We start from the raw sequence: 25,953 nt of genomic DNA on the forward strand, positions 1-25,953 counted from the left end.
TGTTGAAGTTAAGTATCTCCCTTGCAGGGCGCGAACCTTCGTGGATATAGTCGTATTATCATCTGTAAAGATTGACAGTGTTATTCATTTGTTCTCGTCACAGGTATGAATATTTATCTTGTTATATTTAATGTCAGTAAAATGTTATTGTTAGCGAGGTCCGAATTGGGACGTTGTATTCTCCTCTTGTGGAAACAAATTTAAGTGATTTTATTCCTTTTTTAAGTAGCTTTTAGATGCGTACATTTTGCCTCCATGTTTGGTGTTTTTATGGCTTCCACGTTAATTAAAATTACAATAAAGGTAAATTTGGCAACGGAGGGTTTCGTGTATTTATTAGTTGCTAAGTGGATCCTACGTTAAGTGCAGGAACCCTACCAAATGTCTCACAGCTCCTTGTTGGTGATGAGATTTTTTTCTGTCAATATAATTAGATTATGTTTGACGTACCTGAGCACTAACGATTCTTTGTATTGACGTTTCGGCACATGTTGATTTACGATAGGTCTGAGATCTGAAGTTGTGAAGAGGGTTGTAGTTAAAAATGTCAGCTTGTCACTTCTTATGGTAAAGATAAAACTAATCGTTTTCTTTCTACCTCAACAACTTTGTTAGATAAGCACAAAAGAATGATTAAATCTGAGTAACCAAGATATCGTCCGGATAAGCAGACCTACTATTTTCTCATATTCTTTACTACATGAAAATCCCATAAAGGAGAACAATAAAATGCAAAATGGAGAAATTATGTACAGAGTGAACGATAGAATGGTTGGTTGAACATGCACGAACATTCCCGACGAATTATATTAGGTACTACTCTATCCTTTTTCTGACCAAACAGGATTAACTAATGGAGATTTTTTTCAAAAAATTGTTTTAAAAAACTTTAAGCACGGATAATCATGATAATCGAAATAAATGTAAACCCATTATTATTGGAAGAATATTCTGTTCTTATACAATGTCGTAGTTAAGTATGTTCAGTTACACAGCAGCTATCGTCGAAGTGGGAGGATCTGTTGTGTAGCATAGGATTTTTAAGAATAACGTGTTCCACTTTCATATCGACGGAAGATGTTCTCGAAAACTGAAAACGCAGTTTACGTAGATGATAAGTGTAGAACGTACCGTTGTGCACGCTCTCGTTTTATGTAGGTGCAGATGAAGTGTAGGACACGTTAGCTTTGCACATTGGCAGGACGCGATGGCGAACAAACCACTCCACCTGACGTGCCGGAGCGCTTGTTCCTTGAACGTCGCAGCTTGGCGGTACCTTGGACGTCAAAGAGCAAAAAGACCTGCGCAAGAATGTAAACCTTCATACAGAGCTGAAGATTTGCTATACGAACTGTCACTCTCTCGATTGCTAACATAAAAGCAAGACACATTTGTGTGTAGTCTGCCAAGAGCTACGAAGTAAAAGAGATATTTTCACCCATCGTTGTAATTGAAGGTGTATAGGAAAAAGTTTTGGCATAAAATACGGAAGGGTTACTGCTAAGCTGTTAACATCAATAAGTAGCTTGAATAGATTGGAGCTCTCTTCCAGTAACCGCATATTGTAACACGGTGAAGACGTCCGACGTTACAGTTCCGTGTCACTGTACAGCGCGACCACGAAGGGAATTAACTTCGAGAACGGCAGCCGGAGATTAAGTACGAGGTGAATCTGATGCAGCAGATCATACATGGAATACAATTCAAAACCATCCACGTACCACTAGAAACGATTTCAATCAAATTTAGTACACATATAATTTACTTTCTGGAAAAAATCTCTGTGGGGATAAGAACAATCTACGTGTCAAAGAAGTGGGGAGAAAAAAAAATCATTTACTACGTTTTCGCTGTTCATCCTGTAAAACTCCCGCATGATGCATTACTTTTAAATTTCTTACTTCTTTGCTACTAACACTATTCGCAACACATTTCTCAGATAGAATTTACATTTGCCGCTGAATGTACCTATTAAATTACGTCATTTTACCATCGGAAGTTCAGGAGATATAACGTCACAAACACTGACATGAGTGAAAAACATCCATGTCAAGCATGATATTTAAATTTATTATTTCTTTGCTACTAATGCTAGTCTCAAGACTTTTCACAGAAAGTACCCACTTGTGCCGTTGCATGTACCTACAAAATTATTTCATTTCACGATACATCGAGCTGTGTGAAAACGAAACCCCAGGGCGAAATTTGTGGTTAACTATGTGTACAAATTTGTGCGAAATATGGTAACTGCACGTGAAATATATGTGACACGTGTGTACACGGATAAAGCAACGGGTGGAAAGCTCTTCCTATATCCCTGGATCGATTTCCAGCAAACTTGGAATGAAAACCATTTACTAACTGGAAAGAAATACTGTGGGGGTAAGAACCAGCAACCTGTTATTGGAGTAGGGGTGATAACGAGGACAGAGTTGGAGAGGTGTCTGTCGTATCCCTATATCAATGGATTTACACACTCATTTTAAGTGATTTCAATTTCCTGTAAAGGTTTTGTATGAAGTAACAATAAACAAGGCTCGATCTCAGAGAGAATGGGAAGAGGAGACGGACAGATAACGGGGGGGGGGGAGGGGGAAAGGGAAGAAACGGACGTAGAGAGGAGGAGGACAAAGAGTGGGGAAAGAAGTGATGGAGAGAGAGGGGAGAGGAGGAGGAGATAGACAAAGAGGGCGGAGGAGGTAATGGAGAAAGGGGGAGGATGAGGAGGAGATGAACAGAGAGGGCGGAGGAGGTGATGTGCGGAGAGAAGGGGGAGGAGAAGAAGATGGATAGAGAGTGTGGAGGAGGAGATGGAGAGAGAGAAGAGGCAGAAGCAGGTGGGCAGAGAGAGGAGGGGAGAATGAGATTAGGAAGTATATGCAATTCCAGCACATATTTAGCAATTGTGAATCATTGCTGGGTGGGTTCAATAGTTAAAACTGCAAAAGCCAGGAGTATTTCATTTACGCTGTCACTTTAACAGATGTAATTCTTTTCCCAAAAAAATACATCCTGGTGGAGCATACATTATATTTTCTGGTCATAGCTCTGATACTAGATTGTTACACAGAGTTATAGAATAGCTGTAATCATATTTTCAAATAATAAACGCACAGCTTTGTAATTATCACTGTTAACTTAATTCATCTGCGTTTAATTACTACGTCAGTTCATTGCACAACGTCAGCATCAGTAGTCTTTCATACTTTATAATTTCATTCATTTACCATAGCCGGCCGGAGTGGCCGTGCGGTTCTAGGCGTTACAGTCTGGAACCTCGAGACCACTACGGTCGCAGGTTCGAATCCTGCCTCGGGCATGGATGTGTGTGATGTCCTTAGGTTAGTTAGGTTTAAGTAGTTCCAAGTTCTAGGGGACTAATGATCTCAGAAGTTGAGTCCCATAGTGCTCAGAGCCATTCGAACCATTTTTGCCATTTGCCATAATAAGGAAAACTCAATACTATCTGATCGTAATTTACGAGCGATTTTGTTCATTTTCAAATTATCTGGATGAGATTGAATGTGGAATTGAAGTGCTGATGTGTACGTGGGTGTGCGTTATTCATTGATGGTATTGCTGTTTCCTGTCGTCAGAGACCGTTGTATAATCCATACTGTATGGTATTTCTTAATATTCTCTCTCTATTTCTTTTGGAGTAATAAGTCTTTCCTATCAACTGATCGAAATTTTTATTTTAGTTTTATTGTACCCATATGAACATATTCCCGCAAGCTCTGCTGCATGAAATCTGGCATGCTGTGAGTCGCGACTTAAATTCATATCACCAAAAATATTTCTTATTTAATATTTATCATTTCTAGAAGATTCTAGAATTTTCATATGTTTGTAATGTCTGCGTGTTGTGGAATACTCGATGTTTGTGGAAACAGCAGCACTCTCCAACCAGGAGGCAGTTCTGTTCTGTCCGTATGTTGGCGCCCCTAATAAAAGGGCTTTTACTGCTAAATGTAGTACTTCCCTGACGATCCTGGCTTCGGATTTGGACTTGATTGTGCTTACCAAGTGATATTGTCTTGTGGAGACGCCACGTACTTGAAAACATCTACACTCCTGGAAATTGAAATAACAACACCGTGAATTCATTGTCCCAGGAAGGGGAAACTTTATTGACACATTCCTGGGGTCAGATACATCACATGAACACACTGACAGAACCACAGGCACATAGACACAGGCAACAGAGCATGCACAATGTCGGCACTAGTAGAGTGTATATCCACCTTTCGCAGCAATGCAGGCTGCTATTCTCCCATGAGACGATCGTAGAGATGCTGGATGTAGTCCTGTGGAACGGCTTGCCATGCCATTTCCACCTGGCGCCTCAGTTGGACCAGCGTTCGTGCTGGACGTGCAGACCGCGTGAGACGACGCTTCATCCAGTCCCAAACATGCTCAATGGGGGACAGATCCGGAGATCTTGCTGGCCAGGGTAGTTGACTTACACCTTCTAGAGCACGTTGGGTGGCACGGGATACATGCGGACGTGCATTGTCCTGTTGGAACAGCAAGTTCCCTTGCCGGTCTAGGAATGGTAGAACGATGGGTTCGATGACGGTTTGGATGTACCGTGCACTATTCAGTGTCCCCTCGACGATCACCAGTGGTGTACGGCCAGTGTAGATCGCTCCCCACACCATGATGCCGGGTGTTGGCCCTGTGTGCCTCGGTCGTATGCAGTCCTGATTGTGGCGCTCACCTGCACGGCGCCAAACACGCATACGACCATCATTGGCACCAAGGCAGAAGCGACTCTCATCGCTGAAGACGACACGTCTCCATTCGTCCCTCCATTCACGCCTGTCGCGACACCACTGGAGGCGGGCTGCACGATGTTGGGGCGTGAGCGGAAGACGGCCTAACGGTGTGCGGGACCGTAGCCCAGCTTCATGGAGACGGTTGCGAATGGTCCTCGCCGATACCCCAGGAGCAACAGTGTCCCTAATTTGCTGGGAAGTGGCGGTGCGGTCCCCTACGGCACTGCGTAGGATCCTACGGTCTTGGCGTGCATCCGTGCGTCGCTGCGGTCCGGTCCCAGGTCGACGGGCACGTGCACCTTCCGCCGACCACTGGCGACAACATCGATGTACTGTGGAGACCTCGCGCCCCACGTGTTGAGCAATTCGGCGGTACGTCCACCCGGCCTCCCGCATGCCCACTATACGCCCTCGCTCAAAGTCCGTCAACTGCACATACGGTTCACGTCCACGCTGTCGCGGCATGCTACCAGTGTTAAAGACTGCGATGGAGCTCCGTATGCCACGGCAAACTGGCTGACACTGACGGCGGCGGTGCACAAATGCTGCGCAGCTAGCGCCATTCGACGGCCAACACCGCGGTTCCTGGTGTGTCCGCTGTGCCGTGCGTGTGATCATTGCTTGTACAGCCCTCTCGCAGTGTCCGGAGCAAGTATGGTGGGTCTGACACACCGGTGTCAATGTGTTCTTTTTTCCATTTCCAGGAGTGTATATCATCCTGGACGTCACATAAAAGACGTCGCCTAAACGTACAGAAACCGCAATACAAGAGCAGTATATTCAGAAAACCAGTAGATTCCAGCACAGCAGTTAGTCAGATACACACCAGGGACACATCAATATCTTTCTGAGACACTATTAAGGATCCCATGAAAAGGTCGAAAGCATGCAACCGAGTCGCCAAATACAAGTGGGATGATAGGATGTGTTTGACAAATCTGTACTTTCATTGGACAGTACAGCCCAGCAGTGATCCTAGAACAGCAAAGAAGACTCAGTTGTACATAATGAATATATCCAAAAGAACAGACATTATAATTAAGGAGAGATGGCTAACGATCTCTTCAGCGTAGATGCATACTAGGCTCGAACTCTTATGGGAATAGGCGCAATGTAGCAAGTAATGAGGATAATGGGCAAGGGACACTGCATTGGTAGTGTGTGGATATGTTAAGAATTTGCGTCTGATGGGAGGAATGCTAGAGTAGTCCATGCTGTTACAGTGTCTACTTTGTCTGGATGGTTTATCGGTCAGAGTATCTGCCTGGTAACCAGGAGATCCAGGTTCGAGTCCCGGTCCAGCATAAATTTTAAACTTTACACATTGATTTCAATCAATGCCTGCTTGCAGCCAAAGTCTTTAATTCCTCTGTGTCCTAACAATTTATGACCTGCTGTGTATAATAGGTACTTCACGCCTATTCCATATTGTCCAGTCCCATTAATGCGAGCACCTGCCAATAGCCTGAATAACCACCTCTTGGTGCAGACCGCCGTGAGCCGTGCAGGTAGAGTCAGTGATGTTCCAGAAGGTAGCGACAGGAACGTGGAGCCATTCCGACTCTAATCCCGTAGCCAGCTGCACTTGGTTTCTCGGTTTAAGACACATGGCGCAAACAGCCCGATATAGATGGTCCCACACATGCTCAATTGAGCTTAAATCAGGAAGTTTGGTGGCTTGGGGAGAACAGTAAACTTAGCCTGGTGTTCTTCGAACCACACACGTACACTGAGATCTGCGACATGTTGCATTGTCCTGCAGGTAGACGCCATTATGCTGAGGAAAACCGAAATCCACGGAGGGATGGACATGGTCCTCAAGGATAGATGCATACTTGTGTTGATTTATTGTGACTTCCGGAATGACGGAATCACCCAGCGAATGCCACGAAAACATTCCACAGCACATAACGCATCCTCCTCCGGCTTGGACACTTCCGACGATTGTTGCAGGATGTTTGCTCTGAGATGATGGAGCATACAACCTGATTCACCTTGAAAGGTCACCTGTCGCCACTTATTGCACGTCCATTTGTGGTTCTGGAGTGCTAATTTCAGCCTTCGTCACCGATGAGCATCAATCAGCAATGTACAGCAGCCTGCATGGGTGCATGAAGTAGGTGCCAGTTGTGGAGGCCCACACACAACAACGTTCGGTGAACGGTCGTTGAGAAGACACTGTTCGTAGCGCCTTGATTCATCTGGGTGGTCAGTTGCTCAACACTTGCACGTCTATTCGCCAGTACACATCTCCGCAGCCATCGTTCACCCTGTCATCTATGGCCCATGGTGCACCGAAGTTGCCCTGACAACAGTTTTCGACAGTGCCATTTTGCCGTGCATAGTATACTTTAACCACGGCTGCACACGAATAGCTAGCAAACTTATGGGCTTCGGAAATGCTTCCATCCGTGGCCCGAAAGCCAATGATCATACCCTTTTGGACGTCAGATAAATCACTCCGTTTCCGCATTACGACAACGACTGCATTGTTTTCTGCGTCCCTCAAATACACTTTATACACTCTCCAAACCCTTACAGATAGGTGAGCTTCACACACACACACACACACACACAAACGTGATGACACATGCATAATCACACATAAGAAATATTTCAGATGTCAACAAATCTTTGAAACGAAACAAATGATTACATAACTATAACAACACGTAAAATAGCGGCAGAAAGCTTGTGCCTTGGTAATAAAATGTATAAAATGCATGTCTACCAGAAGTAAATGACAACAACAAATGAAATAACTGCAGCAAAAGAAATAATTGCATTAACTCGTCATAAATAAGGAAGAAATACCAAATATGAGAAAAACAGCAAATAACGTGCTAAATAACACGATATTATATTGGTTCACAGTCTGAAATGTGACGAAAAATAGAAAATTGAAAACGTTTCGTTGTTTGAAACTGGCAAGTTGCAGATTATATGGCAGATATAAAACTACCAACATACACATTTAATAGCCTCGTGTGAGGTATGTCAGCAAATATATAAACGTGTTATTTCCAAAATTTAGTATCCTAGACTTAAATCTTTAAGCATGAATCATATTTAATAGCTCAACTCTGTGACACATGTTTTAACGTATACTGAATGTAAACTAATGCAAAATATTTGACTTCCAATAATCGCTCGTTTGTAAAGATAAATAACTTTGAGCTGAACATTCATATAATCTAAACAAGAGGTTAACGTGTAATAAAAGTTTTTGCAAGAAAATAAGCAAAAATCCGACTGAAGATAGCACATAAAGTGCTGAAAAATGTTGATACTAAATGAACTATGGAACGGTATCTTACATAAGACAGAATTCGTCTCTAACCTTTCTTAGCAAGCACGGAAAATAAGAAGAGCTACAATATCCGAAAGACGAGAATGTTTACTCTTCGCTTAGAATTAATAGTGGAACGTGTATTTCTAACAAACAGTTGAACTGAATGCAGAAACTTCCTGGCAGATTATAACTGTGAGTCGGACTAGAACGAAGAACTTTGTCTTTCACTGGTAACTAGTCTACCTCCTGAGCTACCCAAGCACGTTTCACCATCCATCTTGACATAGTTCCCGGGTTGGAAACTCTATCCGGCACACAGTTTTAAAATGTAACGGAATTTCATATCAGCGCACACTCTGCTGCTGTGTGAAAAATTGATTCTGGAATTGAAAAGTGGTTCACCATAAAATTTCATGTTTTGAACAGGTTTTCGGCAACGGTGACACATCTAAAATTGGTTAAGGTCTATAAGGATGTAATTTTTTTTTTAATTTCTGCTGTGCTAGATTTATGCTCCAAGGGGGAGATTTGTGAACTCATTGAACAATTTACCACAAAAAAGGTATCAATTACTCCTGGCCTGAGGTATGTGTGCAGGCCTTTCAAACATAAAAATATATGTTGCATTCGAGATTTGGGTTGGCGATATACATTCCAGTTAAAGTAATGTTGATGGCTACAGACCCATTATAATACTGTTTGTCCGCATTTTACCTCAAGTACCTCAGAACAACCAATTGCCCACGCATAAAACATTCTCTCAAACTGGGAGAGATGCACTGACTCTCAAATTTGCATGTTTATTTGTATTATGCTAAGTTCCATCCGATAACAGATCACAGGCCGTTGTTAGCTTCGTTTGGTGAACGTCTTACAGAAATAGCACAAGGATTGCAGCAGTGGGCCTTGGATTCTGTATAAGTACCATATTTCTTACAAGTTTCTTAGCAAGCATGCTAAGCCCCATCTACCTTTGAAATTGGGCACACTGTTCGACAAAGAGAAAGCTGTTTATTTTGAACCAGGAAATAGGGGAAGATTATCCTCTCCCTACGTTTTTATGGCTCAAATCATTCACAAGGATGATATCTGGATGCAGGTGGTCAGTGGTTGCAGTCAGGTTTGCCAAAAAATGGCCAGTGACTCACCTGCATACATTTCGCCTGCTATAAAATCAATTATCATTAATGGGTGGCGTGCCCGCATTATCAACAAAGAGCAGCACCAACAAATCATTCTCTTAACCCTGACACAACAGCTTTTGGCACTATTTCAATAGAGTCATCTGAGAATGATATGGATGGTGAAGACAGCCCAGCAGCATGTTTATTGGACTGGTTTCACCAAAGACACAGAGGCACTTGTCCACATTCCTATCAGGTGCGCTGAGCAGCCGTGGGCCCCATGATCCACTTTCTACCTCTGGGAGTGTGACCATATTTAATTGTTGGCCAGTTTCTTAGATCTACGTCATTATTAGTGCTGGATGCCCTGTCAGATTTTCTTTCTACTTGGTCTCCAGAAATATAAATATATCTCGGCTGTCTCCAAGACCCAAGCCATTGATATCATCGTCCCCTGACAACAGAGCACAAAAAAATTTCCATAAATCTGCTGATACAACAACCTTCGACACATTAGTGCTCTTAGAGCAACAAGGAAGCTGAACATATTGTTCATAACTTTAAGCAGCAAATGGCCAAGATTTAGTGGCAGGCATCATCGGAAACAACTCTGGCTTTATCGTCAGCACGTACTGTTATATCCCAGTAAATGGGAAGAGCCTGTTTGTTGCACTGCCAAGGTGGCAGCTTGCATCTCTTCCTTATCTTCTGCGCTCTGACCCAATACAGGACCACACTACTCCACTCCATCACCTGCTTGCCACCAGACCCCCATGTTTGGGCATGAATTTTCCCATAGACTCTCACCAAGATAATATATGTGCGTATTCAACAGGTCGCAAAAACCAGAGAAACGCTCACCATCCTCGGTTCTTTTCGCCTTCCAGTCTGGATGCCACCAGTCGTTGATCCACTGGCCACATCACCCCTCGCTCCATGCCTGTGCTAGGGAACACTGGGAAACAAGCACAGGTGCAGGGGCGCTTCCAGGCCACCAGCCATGTGAGACAAGCGAAGACCCTCACCACCCAAGTCCAACCCGATGGACATCGGTATACAGGACACATCCAACGCCACCGACACCAGACAAATCAAACCAACAACAGTCCGTCACTAACTCAGAAGACACTGGAGGAGTCGTTTTTGGCCCTACATGCGGGATCCAATATGGCAGGATGTGGCAGCAATATATCGTTATCAAGTTTTCATAGAGGAAACTAGAGACGGCATCCCGTCACAGAACGTGACGAAAAGTGGACACAAACCGCTGCGCTCATAGGCACACTTCGTACACTGGATCTGTTCTCTAGCAGTTCAGCGCGGGTAATAATAGGTAACAGAACGACAGCTTTAGTTTTTCTGGTTCATGAACCTGTTGAGTTCGACAGTTTGATGGACATATAATCTTTCGACAACAGCGCTGACTATTTTTTGTGACTGTACTCTGAATTATTTGTGTACATGCTGTTAGACTATCTTGTCTGTAGAATGCATTTCGAATGCTGCTTGTATATACAGACGATTATCAGAGCATGTACTATCTTCTTGTAGTGACACAGGTGTAACTATTATCAATTTAATAAAGAACAGCATAGCTCCGCTACAATACTACTATCATGCATATAGCAGAGAGGAAAAGCTAACGCCACAGTCATAGAGGAATTTTGTCGGTATATTTTACATAACGAGAGAGCTTTTTACACGCTTGGTGTCACAAGTGTGAGACGCTCTGCCAAAACTATGGTTCGGTAGTTTTGGGACACTACATGCATCATTTAGTAGCGGTAAGATTACCAGTAGTACAGATAGATTTTGCAGAGAAAGAAACAAATGAATATATGAGAGAGGAACTGTTTTTTGTTTGTTTGTTTGTTTTGCACTTAATGAGAACCGGATGCCATTCAGCGTTAATCCATTGTCTATCTTATATCCTCACAAAATATAAACTGTATTTTATAAGTAAACTACTCGCGTAACTCCTGGGCTTTTATGTAACCAAAACAATAACTTTTGATGCAAGTATAGTTTAAATGCACGAACACAAAAAATCTATATAAGCATCTTTGTTAGTTAGTATTCAGTAGAATAGTATCAAACGCAAGAGTTTCCTATTATAACTGATAAGCTAAAACACCCCCCCATGAACCATGGACCTTGCCGTTGGTGGGGAGGCTTGCGTGCCTCAGCGATACAGATGGCCGTACCGTAGGTGCAACCACAACGGAGGGGTATCTGTTGAGAGGCCAGACAAACATGTGGTTCCTGAAGAGGGGCAGCAGCCTTTTCAGTAGTTGCAGGGGCAACAGTCTGGATGATTGACTGATCTGGCCTTGTAACATTAACCAAAACGGCCCTGCTGTGCTGGTACTGCGAACGTCTGAAAGCAAGGGGAAACTACAGCCGTAATTTTTCCCGAGGACATGCAGCTCTACTGTATGATTAAATGATGATGGCGTCCTCTTGGGTAAAATATTCCGGAGGTAAAATAGTCCCCCATTCGGATCTCCGGGCGGGGACTACTCAAGAGGACGTCGTTATCAGGAGAAAGAAAACTGGCGTTCTACGGATCGGAGCGTGGAATGTCAGATCACTTAATCGGGCAGGTAGGTTAGAAAATTTAAAAAGGGAGATAGATAGGTTAAAGTTAGATATAGTGGGAATTAGTGAAGTTCGGTGGCAGGAGGAACAAGACTTTTGGTCAGGTGATTACAGGGTTATAAATACAAAATCAAATAGGGGTAATGCAGGAGTAGGTCTAATAATGAATAAAAAAATAGGAGTGCGGGTTAGCTACTACAAACAGCATAGTGAATGCATTATTGTGGCCAAGATAGATACGAAGCCCACACCTACTACAGTAGTACAAGTTTATATGCCAACTAGCTCTGCAGATGATGAAGAAATAGATGAAATGTATGACGAGATAAAAGAAATTATTCAGGTAGTGAAGGGAGACGAAAATTTAATAGTCATGGGTGACTGGAATTCGTCAGTAGGAAAAGGGAGAGAAGGAAACATAGTAGGTGAATATGGATTGGGGGGAAGGAATGAAAGAGGAAGCCGCCTTGTAGAATTTTGCACAGAGCATAACTTAATCATAGCTAACACTTGGTTCAAGAATCATGAAAGGAGGCTGTATACATGGAAGAAGCCTGGAGATACTGACAGGTTTCGGATAGATTATATAATGGTAAGACAGAGATTTAGGAACCAGGTTTTAAATTGTAAGACATTTCCTGGGGCAGATGTAGATTCTGACCACAATCTATTGGTTATGAACTGCAGATTGAAACTGAAGAAACTGCAAAAAGGTGGGAATTTAAGGAGATGGGACTTGGATAAACTGAAAGAACCAGAGGTTGTAGAGAGTTTCAGGGAGAGCATTAGGGAACAATTGACAGGAATGGGGGAAAGAAATACAGTAGAAGAAGAATGGGTAGCTCTGAGGGATGGAGTGGTGAAGGCAGCAGACGATCAAGTAGGTAAAAAGACGCGGGCTAATAGAAATCCTTGGGTAACAGAAGAAATATTGAATTTAATTGATGAAAGGAGAAAATATAAAAATGCAGTAAATGAAGCAGGCAAAAAGGAATACAAACGTCTCAAAAATGAAATCGACAGGAAATGCAAAATGTCTAAGCAGGGATGGCTAGAGGACAAATGTAAGGATGTAGAGGCTTGTCTCACCAGGGGTAAGATAGATACTGCCTACAGGAAAATTAAAGAGACCTTTGGAGAGAAGAGAACCACTTGTATGAATATCAAGAGCTCAGATGGAAACCCAGTTTTAAGCAAAGAAGGGAAAGCAGAAAGGTGGAAGGAGTATATAGAGGGTTTATACAAGGGCGCTGTACTTGAGGACAATATTATGGAAATGGAAGAGGATGTAGATGAAGATGAAATGGGAGATAAGATACTGCGTGAAGAGTTTGACAGAGCACTGAAAGACCTGAGTCAAAACAAGGCCCCGGGAGTAGACAACATTCCATTAGAACTACTGATGGCCTCAGGAGAGCCAGTCATGACAAAACTCTACCATCTGGTGAGCACGATGTATGAGACAGGCGAAATACCCTCAGACTTTAAGAAGAATATAATAATTCCAATCCCAAAGAAAGCAGGTGTTGACAGATGTGAAAGTTACCGAACTATCAGTTTAATAAGTCACAGCTGCAAAATACTAACTCGAATTCTTTACAGACGAATGGAAAAACTGGTAGAAGCCGACCTCGGGGAAGATCAGTTTGGATTCCGTAGAAATGTTGGAACACGTGAGGCAATACTGACCTTACGACTTATCTTGGAAGAAAGATTAAGAAAAGGCAAACCTACGTTTCTAGCATTTGTAGACTTAGAGAAAGCTTTTGACAATGTTGACTGGAATACTCTCTTTCAAATTCTGAAGGTGGCAGGGGTAAAATACAGGGAGCGAAAGGCTATTTACAATTTGTACAGAAACCAGATGGCAGTTATAAGAGTCGAGGGGCATGAAAGGGAAGCAGTGGTTGGGAAAGGAGTGAGACAGGGTTGTAGCCTCTCCCCGATGTTATTCAATCTGTATATTGAGCAAGCAGTAAAGGAAACAAAAGAGAAATTCGGAGTAGGTATTAAAATTCATGGAGAAGAAGTAAAAACTTTGAGGTTCGCCGATGTCATTGTAATTCTGTCAGAGACAGCAAAGGACTTGGAAGAGCAGTTGAACGGAATGGACAGTGTCTTGAAAGGAGGATATAAGATGAACATCAACGAAAGCAAAACGAGGGTAATGGAATGTAGTCAAATTAGGTCGGGTGATGCTGAGGGAATTAGATTAGGAAATGAGACACTTAAAGTAGTAAAGGAGTTTTGCTATTTAGGGAGTAAAATAACCGATGATGGTCGAAGTAGAGAGGATATAAAATGTAGACTGGCAATGGCAAGGAAAGCGTTTCTCAAGAAGAGAAATTTCTTAACATCGAATATAGATTTAGGTGTCAGGAAGTCGTTTCTGAAAGTATTTGTATGGAGTGTAGCCATGTATGGAAGTGAGACATGGACGATAACTAGTTTGGACAAGAAGAGAATAGAAGCTTTCGAAATGTGGTGCTACAGAAGAATGCTGAAGATAAGGTGGGTAGATCACGTAACTAATGAGGAGGTATTGAATAGGATTGGGGAGAAGAGAAGTTTGTGGCACAACTTGACTAGAAGAAGGGATCGGTTGGTAGGACATGTTCTGAGGCATCGAGGGATCACAAATTTAGCATTGGAGGGCAGCGTGGAGGGTAAAAATCGTAGAGGGAGACCAAGAGATGAATACACTAAGCAGATTCAGAAGGATGTAGGTTGCAGTAGGTACTGGGAGATGAAGAAGCTTGCACAGGATAGAGTAGCATGGAGAGCTGCATCAAACCAGTCTCAGGACTGAAGACCACAACAACAACAAGCTAAAACAGCAGTTAGGGGAATATCAGGGAGGTTTCAGACCATGGAGAAAATGTGCACAGCAGATAATTAGTTTAGAATTGATTATGGCATACTGTTGTTGTTGTTGTGGTCTTCAGTCCTGACACTGGTTTGATGCAGCTCTCCATGCTGCTCTATCCTGTGCAAGCTTCTTCATCTCCCAGTACCTACTGCAACCTACATCCCTATGAATCTGCTTAGTGTATTCATCTCTTGGTCTCCCCCTATGATTTTTACCCTCCACGCTGCCCTCCAATACTAAATTGGTGATCCCTTGATGCCTCAGAACATGTCCTACTAACCAATCCCTTCTTCTGGTCAAGTTGTGCCACAAACTTCTCTTCTCCCCAATCCTATTCAATACTTCCTCATTAGGTATGTGATCTACCCATCTAATTTTCAGCATTCTTCTGTAGCACCACATTTCGAAAGTTTCTATTCTCTTCTTGTCCAAACTATTTACCGTCCATGTTTCACTTCCATACACGGCTACACTCCATACAAATACCTTCAGAAATGACTTCCTGACACTTAAATCTATACTCGATGTTAACAAATTTCTCTTCTTCAGAAACGCTTTCCTTGCCATTGCCAGTCCACATTTTATATCCTCTCTACTTCGACCATCATCAGTTATTTTGCTCCCCAAATAGCAAAACTCCTTTACTACTTTAAATGTCTCATTTCCTAATCTAATACCCTCAACATCACCCGACTTAATTCGACTACATTCTATTATCCTCGTTTTGCTTTTGTTGATGTTCATCTTATATCCTACCTTCAAGACACCATCCATTCCGTTCAACTGCTCTTCCAAGTCCTTTGCTGTCTCTGACAGAATTACAATGTCATCGGCGAACCTCAAAGTTTTTATTTCTTCTCCATGGATTTTAATACCTACACCGAATTTTCCTTTTGTTTCCTTTAGTGCTTGCTCAATATACAGATTGAATAACATCGGGGAGAGGCTACAAACCTGTCTTACTCCTTTCCCAACCACTGCTTCCCTTTCATGTCCCTCGATTCTTATAACTGCCATCTGGTTTCTGTACAAATTGTAAATAGCCTTTCGCTCCCTGTATTTTACCCCTGCCACCTTTAGAATTTGAAAGAGAGTATTCCAGTCATCATTGTCAAAAGCTTTCTCTAAGTTTACAAATGCTAGAAACGTAGGTTTGCCTTTCCTTAATCTTTCTTCTAAGATAAGTCGTAAGGTCAGTATTGCCTCACGTGTTCCAGTATTTCTACAGAATCCAAACTTATCTTCCCCGAGGTTGGCTTCTACTAGTTTTTCCATTCGACTGTAAAGAATTCGTGTTAGTATTTTGCAGCTGTGGCTTATTAAACTGATTGTTCGGTAATTTTCACATCTGTCAACACCTGCTTTCTTTCGGATTGGAATTATTATATTCTTCTTGAAGTCTGAGGGTATTTCGCCTGTTTCTTACATCTTGCTCACCAGATGGTAGAGTTTTGTCAGGACTGGCTCTCCCAAGGCCGTCAGTAGTTCCAATGGAGTGTTGTCTACCCCAGGGGCCTTGTTTCGACTCAGGTCTTTCAGTGCTCTGTCAAACTCTTCACGCAGTATCGTATCTCCCATTTCATCTTCATCTACATCCTCTTCCATTTCCATAATACTGTCCTCAAGTGCATCGCCCTTGTATAGACCCTCTATATACTCCTTCCACCTTTCTGCTTTCCCCTCTTTGCTTAGAACTGGGTTTCCATCTGACCTCTTAATGTTCATTCAAGTGGTTCTCTTTTCTCCAAAGGTCTCTTTAATTTTCCTGTAGGCAGTATCTATCTTACCCCTAGTGAGATAAGCCTCTACATACTTACATTTGTCCTCTAGCCATCCCTGCTTAGCCATTTTGCACTTCCTGTCGGTCTCATTTTTGAGACGTTTATATTCCTTTTTGCCTGCTTCATTTACTGCATTTTTATATTTTCTCCTTTCATCAATTAAATTCAATATTTCTTCTGTTACCCAAGGATTTCAACTAGCCCTCGTCTTTTTACCTACTTGATCCTCTGCTGCCTTCACTACTTCATCCCTCAAAGCTACCCATTCTTCTTCTACTGTATTTCTTTCCCCCATTCCTGTCAATTGTTCCCTTATGCTCTCCCTGAAACTCTGTACAACCTCTGGTTCTTTCAGTTTACTCAGTTTATCCAGGTCCCATCTCCTTAAATTTTCACCTTTTTGCAGTTTCTTCAGTTTTAATCTACAGGTCATAACCAATAGATTGTGGTCAGAGTCCACATCTGCCCCTGGAAATGTCTTACAATTTAAAACCTGGTTCGTAAATCTCTGTCTTACCATTATATAATCTATCTGATACCTTTTAGTATCTCCAGGGTTCTTCCATGTATACAACCTTCTATCATGATTCTTAAACCAAGTGTTAGCTATGATTAAATTGTGCTCTGTGCAAAATTCTATCAGGCGGCTTCCTCTTTCATTTCTTAGCCCCAATCCATATTCACCTACTACGTTTCCTTCTCTCCCTTTTCCTACTCTCGAATTCCAGTCACCCATAACTATTAAATTTTCGTATCCCTTCACTATCCTAATAATTTCTTTTACTTCATCATACATTTCTTCAATTTCTTCGTCATCTGCAGAGCTAGTTGGCATATAAACTTGTACTACTGTAGTAGGTGCGGGCTTCGTATCTATCTTGGCCACAATAATGCATTCACTATGCTGTTTGTAGTAGCTTACCCGCATTCCTATTTTCCTATTCATTATTAAACCTACTCCTGCATTACCCCTATTTGACTTTGTGTTTATAACCCTGTAGTCACCTGACCAGAAGTCTTGTTCATCCTGCCACCGAACTTCACTAATTCCCACTATATCTAACTTTAACCTATCCATTTCCCTTTTTAAATTTTCTAACCTACCTGCCCGATTAAGGGATTTGACATTCCACGCTCCGATCCGTAGAACACCAGTTTTCTTTCTCCTGATAACGACATCCTCTTGAGTAATCCCCGCCCGGAGATCCGAATGGGGGACTATTTTACCTCCGGAATATTTTACCCAAGAGGACGCCATCATTTAATCATACAGTAAAGCTGCATGCCCTCGGGAAAAATTACGGCCGTAGTTTCCCCTTGCTTTCAGCCATTAGCAGTACCAGCACAGCAAGGCCGTTTTGGTTATTGTTACAAGGCCAGATCAGTCAATCATCCAGACTGTTGCCCTTGCAACTACTGAAAAGGCTGCTGCCCCTCTTCAGGAACCACACGTTTGTCTGGCCTCTCAACAGATACCCCTCCGTTGTGGTTGTACCTACGGTACGGCTATCTGTATCGCTGAGGCACGCAAGCCTCCCCACCAACGGCAAGGGGGGGGGGGGTGTATGTCATACTACAAGAAACTAAACAAACCTCTGGCAATAACATCTGTAGATTTTAAGAACGCGTGTGACTGTCTCCACAGACCTTCAGAATTAAAAATTTTAAGAAATTTAGGACTCCATCCAAAACTAGTTAAAATAATACAACTCACTGTAACCAACGCCAAATCAAAAGTGAAGTTTAGAGGAGAAATTTCGGAAACATTCCTCCTAAAAACAGGCTAAAGACAAAGTGACTGCCATTACTGTTCAACTGTGCATTGGAATACATAATGAGAGAATGGTACAAGGACAATCAAAAGATGATAAGAATTGGAAGTGCAAAAGATGATATTAGCTTCAACTGCTTGGGATTCGCTGATGATCTTGCTCTTCTAGCCAACACCGTTCAAGAAGCCAGGCAACAAGTGAAATCACTACAAGAAATAGCAAAGAAAGTGGGCCTTAGAATATCATTTGAAAAAACGGAGATTATGCTAACTGATCAACCACTTGCAAACAAAATTACAATAGGAGAACAGGAAATCAAAATTGTTGATAAATTTAAATATTTAGGCGAAGTAACATGCAATCTAAATGAGAAGCCATAAATAGAATAAAAAACTGAACCACGCAAATTACATTATCAAAACTACATACAACAAAAAAGCCTATCTATAGATGCAAAATTAAAACATTATAAAACAGTTACACAATCAATTACACGTATGTAGCTGAAACTATCTTCAAAACAACTAATACAGCAGAAATTGACAGAATACTAAAAATAGAAAGAAGAATAATTAGGACATGTATAAATAACAGTATAAAATAAATGGACAGTGGAGAATAGCATCAAATGAAACAGTATATAAGAAAATAGAACCAGTCTTGAGCACTATCAGGAAGAAACGCATCTCATTCTTTGGACATCTGATGAGAACTCCAGAAAACAGAATTAGTAAAAAAATACAAAAATTGTGGAAAGCAAGAGCGACATTAAATGGATCATAGATATTAAGGAAGATATAAAAGAACTCCAAATTACAGTAGATGACCTAAAAAACAAGACAGAGAAAACCAGAATACTGTGTGACCCGAAAACCAGACTACAAATGAAAATCAATAAAAGGAGTACAGGAAGAGTGGTCTCAGATGAAGAAAGAAAGAAAATATCTGAAAGAATGAAGAAATATTGGGCTGACAGAAGAGCAAAACACCTTTCATATAAGAATAGACTCTAATAATTACATTACCTAAATATCATATTAAGTTATTCTTGAGCCAAATTGTATCCCTGTGTAACAACTTGTTTACAACTTTGTATCTTTTACTAGAGTGGTTCAATGAAGGCCATAAAATAATAATAATAATAATAATAATAATAATAATAGTAATAACCGATAAGTGTGAAACTTATTCATCAATAACAAAACGAAGTATTGAAGCTATTTTTGATGTGTTTTTTTTTGCTTAATATTTTTTTTAATTTACCCTTTTTTCGAGGAAATTGCGTTTTCTAACACTGTATCACAGCTCTGTACATATCACCCTCTGTTTCACGTTACAAATCATCAATTTTCGAATTAAGCTTGAACTAAAGGACAGTTTCAACTTAGCTAGAAATACTGTTTATCTTAAGTAACAGGCAGGAGGATAACTATGTATAACGAAAACGTTCCGTAAGTTATGCGGCCCTTTATATATGCACATTCAGTTTCCAGACGGTTCACCGTTCCAGTTTCTAGAGGACTCTAGTAAGACACAGATAGCATATGCAAACAAAGCGATCGAAATGAGGTAACACCTAACAGACCCGCAACACTCCTAATGTACAGGTGACACGGTTACGATATTAGCTGACCCAAGCTATTAGGAAACCTACTGTAGTCTACAATTTCTTACGATAGTCTACAGTAGTTTCACAACTCTAATAAGAATATGTGCAGGAATTTCCTGACTATATCTGAACTGTTTTAAGAAAATTTTGATAGATTGCGTTAGTGATTTGTTATTGTCGATGGGAAGTGAGTCACTATTTCATTTCAGAAAGGAAACTGATATCAGATCACTGGGTGAGAACCAGTGGCGCTGTAGAGGCCTGGATTAAAACAATTCATCCTTCTTCAGGGCAGTGCACCAGTTTACAAAGGAGTTTTTACACTAGGAAAACTGCAGAGAGGATCTGAAGTAATTGTTTGTGTAGTAACCAAAACCAATTGCGGGAACCCCTTGGGCTGCGGATCGGAGCCGCCAGGCGGGGAAGCCGCCGGCGGTGGAGCACGCACCACCGGCTAAACACAAGGACGAGTCGGACGACAGACCAACGACAACTGACAACAACCGACCACGACCGACTATGACCGACACAACAAGAAGAGATAAACAACGGAGGCTTGTGGAAACCACAACACCAAACACCAACAGTAAATCCACTCGGAATCAGAGGCAGGCAAATGTCAACAACGAGCAACGACCAGAACGCAGGACCGCCGAGACAGAAACGAAATCCAGAGCGAGTACCAGACTGACTGGACTAGGTTTTTTTTTTTCCTTTATTGATTTTCAATTCCCCCCGAAGGGGGCGGGCTGGCAGCAGCTTAGTACGCTGGTCTACAGCCTACAGACTTTTATTTTAAAAACGGAAGAAGAAAAGAAACAAGAAAAATAGGCGATAAAACGGTGACGTAAAGTGTAAAATGCGGAAAGTTAAAACAGAAAGCAAAAGGGGTTGGCAATGTTAATAAAAGCCACAGGAATCAGACGAGTAACATAGTACAAACACAATTAAAAAACATCGCTACAGTCTGGTTTCTGTTCGCAAGAGATAAAAAGCACACCCAGCGACAGTATGATGGCCGTTCGCAACACTTCCCAAAAGAACACAACACGGAACACTCACTGTAAAACACTCACTGTAAAACACTGTACGAAAAGGGCGGCACAATGATGACACTCCCGATCCAAAGGCAGATTGAGGGGGGGGGGGACCTGGAGAAGGGGGAAGAACAAGGAGGGAGGAAGGAAAAAAGAAAAAAACGAAAAGGGGGGGAACCAAGGAGGGAGAGGACTAATAAACGGGGAGAGGGGCAGGGCAGACACGAGAGGGAATGAGAGGAGGCAGAGGATGGAAATGCAAAAGGACTCGGGGGAGAGAAGTGGGCAGAGAGAGGGGAGGTGGGGAAAAAAGAGGATGGAAGGGGGGGGAGAGGGAGCCCGGGAAAAGGACAGAGGAAAGGAGGGGGAGTGAGGATCATAGTTGATAGGAGGGATAAATGGAGGGAGAGAGGGCATCATCCGGGAGGGGGAGTTGATGGAAGCCACCTTGGGAAAGGAGATGAAGGGTGTAGAGATGGAGGGTAGGGGGGACACAGCAGTGAAGATGTGGCAGGGGGCGGGGATGGAAGAGGAGAGGAGCAACCAGGGGGTGAGGGGATCAAGGCGGCGTGAGGTGTTGAGGATGCGGATATGTTCGAGGAATAGGAGCAGATGGGGAAAAGGAATGAGATCATAGAGGCTCTGCGTGGGGGACGGGAGGCGTATATGGAAGGCGAGATGGAGTGCATGACGCTCAAGGATCTGGAGGGACTCATATAAATTGGGGTGGGGGGGGGGGGGTGGCAGATATCCAGGCAGGACTGGCATAACAGAGGATGGGACGGATTAAGGATTTGTAGGAGTGGAGGATGGTAGAGGGGTGCAACCCCCATGTCCGGCCAGAGAGGAGTTTGAGGAGTCGGAGGCGGTTGTGGGCTTTGGATTGGATGGAGCGGAGATGAGGGATCCAGGTGAGGTGACGGTCAATGGTACTGGACTAGGGCAGAGCGGGTCCATATATACGAAACCGGAGGGAGTGGCTATTGGCCGCTGTCTGCACGTGGCGTAGCGGTGGCGCACTCACGCGCAAGAGCCGCTGAGCGGAAGAGCCGCCATAGACGTGGAGCCCTCTATGGGCTGACCACGTCCATTTGTTCTGGCTCGTGTTCGACTTCCGCGGCGGAAGGTACTAGAGTTTGTTCCAAAAATGATCATTTTCATTTATATAGAGCGAGAACTTTTCACTTTTTCTTCGTAAAGCAGAAATTTCGAACTACACGTTGCTTCAGGGGCATCTCCTTATCTTTTTCTCCATCACGTGTGCTTTTCAGATTTAAAATAAAATTACATGAACAAAAGTAATTAATCATGGAATTTGACATAAAAAGGAAGTGACTTGGTTGCAAACTTTTTAAAAAAAAGTACTTACTGGTAGTTAATCAGTTCACGATAAGGGCTTCCTTTCCTGAAGACTACAGCCGTCTGAATACTCATGTACTCCTGAGCGCTTATTACAGGACATTTTGTTGACCTCTTGTAAGCTTTGTACACAACGTCAGTTATCATTGCTGCATTTTTATGTGAGTTGCATATTCTCTCAAATACTTCCTTGTTGCGTATTGGAATCTTATCTTTCTCGACGTGCTTCTCATAAACAGACTTGAGAACTGCGTCGCTAGTATTCTGTATTGAAATAAATTAAGGAATGTTAACAACGGAAGTGGATCTCATAAATTTAACTGTAGTTTCAGAAGATATAAAAGTTATTACTGATTCATACTCTAACAAATTTGTCAGTGGTACACCTAAAAAAAGATTATATTAGCAAGAATATTTTATCACAAGCAACACACTTAGTTGTATACATATTCCTGACCGTTACAAGGGAAATACACATATCAGTGTAAACTTAATTTCGGCTTCAATTATTTAACTGGTATAACACTGTCTACCATGTCTTTTCCTCTTGTCCTAATCTCTTCATATCTGTTCATCCTCTACAGAAAGTACCTTAGATTACACACTTTGTATATTTCAGTTTTTGTCTGCCTCTTCATTCCTGTAAAGAAGGAAAAACCAGACGGATTTTAAAAACTAGTTTAGGCATTTAAAGCACACAGTTAAGAGGTCTATAGAGTACTGGGACCACTAGAAACGGGGAGGGTATAAGAGCTGCTGGCTGTGGATACTGTAAGAGGGAAGTGCAATTAATATATGGCAACTCGTTACCAGGAGAAGTAACGGGCTGCTTGAACTGACACATTGTAACGTATTTTGTAAAAATCATTGTTAATATTTCTTTCCGTTTTGTATTGTTCAAAATTAAAGCGTTATTAAAATTGTGTATTTAGTTTCAAGTATTAATTCATTGTGATCAGCGCAAAATATGAGTCAATACCTTTCAACGGATGTTCGAGACAGAAAAAAAAATACAAATATATTGTGTAATGGGAGAGAAAATTTAGACCCTGCTACAGAAGACAACTTTATCCTAAGGGAGTATTTAATACATACTGTCATTTAGTTCAAAAATGGCTCTGAGCACTATGGGACTTAACTTCTGAAGTCATCAGTCCCCTAGAACTTAGAACTACTTAAACCTAACCAACCTAATGATATCACACACATCCATGCCCGAGGCAGGATTCGAACCTGCGACCGTAGCGGTCGCGCGGTTCCAGACTGTAGCGCCTAGAACCGCTCGGCCACCCTCATTTAGTTATTGAAAAGTACAATCGTATAGTTTTGACAGTGCTCAGAAGCGAAATCAAGTATTCCAATTTGCTTAAGTAACTACAGATATGAATGAAAGCTAACAAAAGTTACGTGACGTAACGAATTAGAATTACAGGCTGCAAACAAAGTGAAGAGATGAGACATGTTGAAAGGACGGAACAGTATATAAACATTAAGTGAAATTATGTCCTTTAATAAACTGATATTATGTTTGAAAACGAGTGGCGTCCGTGGTTGCTAAAATCGCAGAATTCTGCAAAGTGTAAAATTTTCTAATACCATCGAAGGTCGAGGCCTCTTTTAGTGTTAAAGCATTTTTACATCTTAGATTAATAGCCATCAAGCAACTCAAACGCCAAAGTAAATTTTGAAGGTTATTGAGGCAACAGTGAATTGTGGGAGTCAGGATCTGCAGGTCTTAGCTCGCAGAGACTTCTCTGCTACCAATTAGGTAAATTTGGAGTTATGAAATGCAACAAATTTTCGATTTATAGGAAACCTCTTTTGGAGGGGAGAGGGGAGAAATTCCTCTGACTTTCCATTTTTGGGGACACGTGTTTAGTCTTCATTTATCGTGTACTAAATTAATACTAGTTTTATTCATTGTAGGTCACTTTTAGTAAGAAATTAGACATTAAGAATCATTGTTCGTGACAAAGGTACTAGTGCTACAATTTCCTACTGTGAGTACTTTAAAATCAACACAGTGGGTTGAGAATCTTTATAAGCTGTATGTAATGACTCACTCTGTCATATGCAAGAATTATCTTACCTGCTCTGTATTTGTAAACATTCAATGAACTGCTGTCAGCACACCCCCCACATTAGCAGATTTATCTAGTATGTGCATGTAAATACATGCGCTATATCTCTATATTTTCAACACCAAAGATGGCTCTGGATTTAGATCTTTATGGTACTTATCCATGAAAAGTAACTTTACCACCTCTGACGTACGTAGATTTGGATATGTAGTAGGACCAATTACTCCCAGTTATTATTACTTACAATGAATCCCTTGAGTGCGATGTCACAAAAGGCCAATGACGTTTCGAGATTTCGACGCCCCACACGTTGCCTACCATGCAGCTCCAATATTGGTTGCTAATGGAAACAGGGGGCGGAACTGGAGGTATCCAACGGTGAGCACAGCTTGAGGCTACGGAGCTTAGTTGAACTGCTCAGTCGACGAGTAACATTCAACAGTGCTAAACTCCTACTGGTGTTGATACAAAACAGATCAATGGCAACGATAAACAAAGCAAACATTTCATTATATCTACAACAACGTTGCCGAAGTTCACAATTCGTCAAAAATGAACACAAGGAATTTCACAGATTGAAAAATAAGTGGCAGATGAAACATTTGTGTTCCTGCAAAATGAGTCAGTGGAATGCATGGTGTCGTATGCGCTCGATTGTGAGGACAATGTACATGAGGAGTGCAATGATGACGATACGTGCTCTTCAATTGAAAGTGATACTGAAACAGGTGTCGAGCCACGTAGCTCATCGTCTTTGCCGGACAGGAAGCCAAAAATTCCGTCTCCAGTGAAACATAATAAAAGACAATCGTTGTCAAGCAGCGGGTACAAAACGTAAATACGTACGTGGAAGATCATCCACAGCAGAGTCAAAAACAATTACGAACAGAATTCGAATAAGTCCGTAGCAATATGACCACGTAGCGGAATAAGAAAAACTACAGATCGTCAAGGGATAACAAGGCGCACTTGTTACAAAACCTGACGCCTGCGCGTTTGAAGGGTGCTCTATGCAATTTACAAGATGTGCGTGATAGTGATCTACGTTATGCACACCAATTTGCCACGACATAGATTACAGTGATTTCAGAGGTGCAATGGGTGGCCTCATACAGTTCTTTTTCATGTGCGTGGTCAGGCAAGAATAGTAGGGAATATTTATGTCCCAGTAAGAAAAAGTGGGAAAATGGGTGCTTTTGGCCAATAGCTGGTCAAAATAATTGCTTGATTCCTGGTCTGTGAATAAATGTCGTACCCCTTTAAAGCACACTATCCTTCCTGAAAAGTGTGTGACATTGCGGTTCATACCACCTGTAGCCAATGGACAAATTCTGTCTCTGGATGTTTGTTTTTTCCGTGCCTGTATAACATATTATCGGTTTATCTGCAGCTATGCCAGTTTTATGATAAGCTCCACGATGGACTGTTACGCTTTCTGTTGCGTGCCATGTCACCCTGTACTAAAAGACCATTTAAACGCCACGGGGTGTGGGCGCGTTGTTTGAGGCGCCATGTCACGAATTGCACGGCCCCTCCCGCCGGAGGTTCGAGTCCTCCCTCGGGCATGGGTGTGTGTGTTGTTCTTAGCATAAGTTAGTTTAAGTAGTATGTAAGTGTAGGGACCGATGACCTCAGCAGTTTGGTCCCTCAGGA

The 25,953-nt window shown here is 42.0% G+C and overlaps 1 protein-coding gene across 1 annotated transcript in view; it reads right to left on the minus strand.

The window, feature by feature from the left end:
* Positions 1-25,953, minus strand: part of LOC126153440 (glutamate receptor ionotropic, kainate glr-3-like) — a 117,462-nt gene that overhangs the window by 21,524 nt on the left and 69,985 nt on the right. Inside the window, exons 5-6 of the mRNA XM_049916072.1 lie at positions 22,230-22,483; positions 4,024-4,074 (exon numbers count right to left, since the gene is read on the minus strand). Coding sequence (XP_049772029.1) covers positions 4,024-4,074; positions 22,230-22,483 — 305 coding nt within the window. The remainder of the gene's footprint in view (positions 1-4,023; positions 4,075-22,229; positions 22,484-25,953) is intronic.

The sequence above is a fragment of the Schistocerca cancellata genome, chromosome 2, assembly GCF_023864275.1.
Source record: "Schistocerca cancellata isolate TAMUIC-IGC-003103 chromosome 2, iqSchCanc2.1, whole genome shotgun sequence".
NCBI classification, from domain to species: domain Eukaryota; kingdom Metazoa; phylum Arthropoda; class Insecta; order Orthoptera; family Acrididae; genus Schistocerca; species Schistocerca cancellata.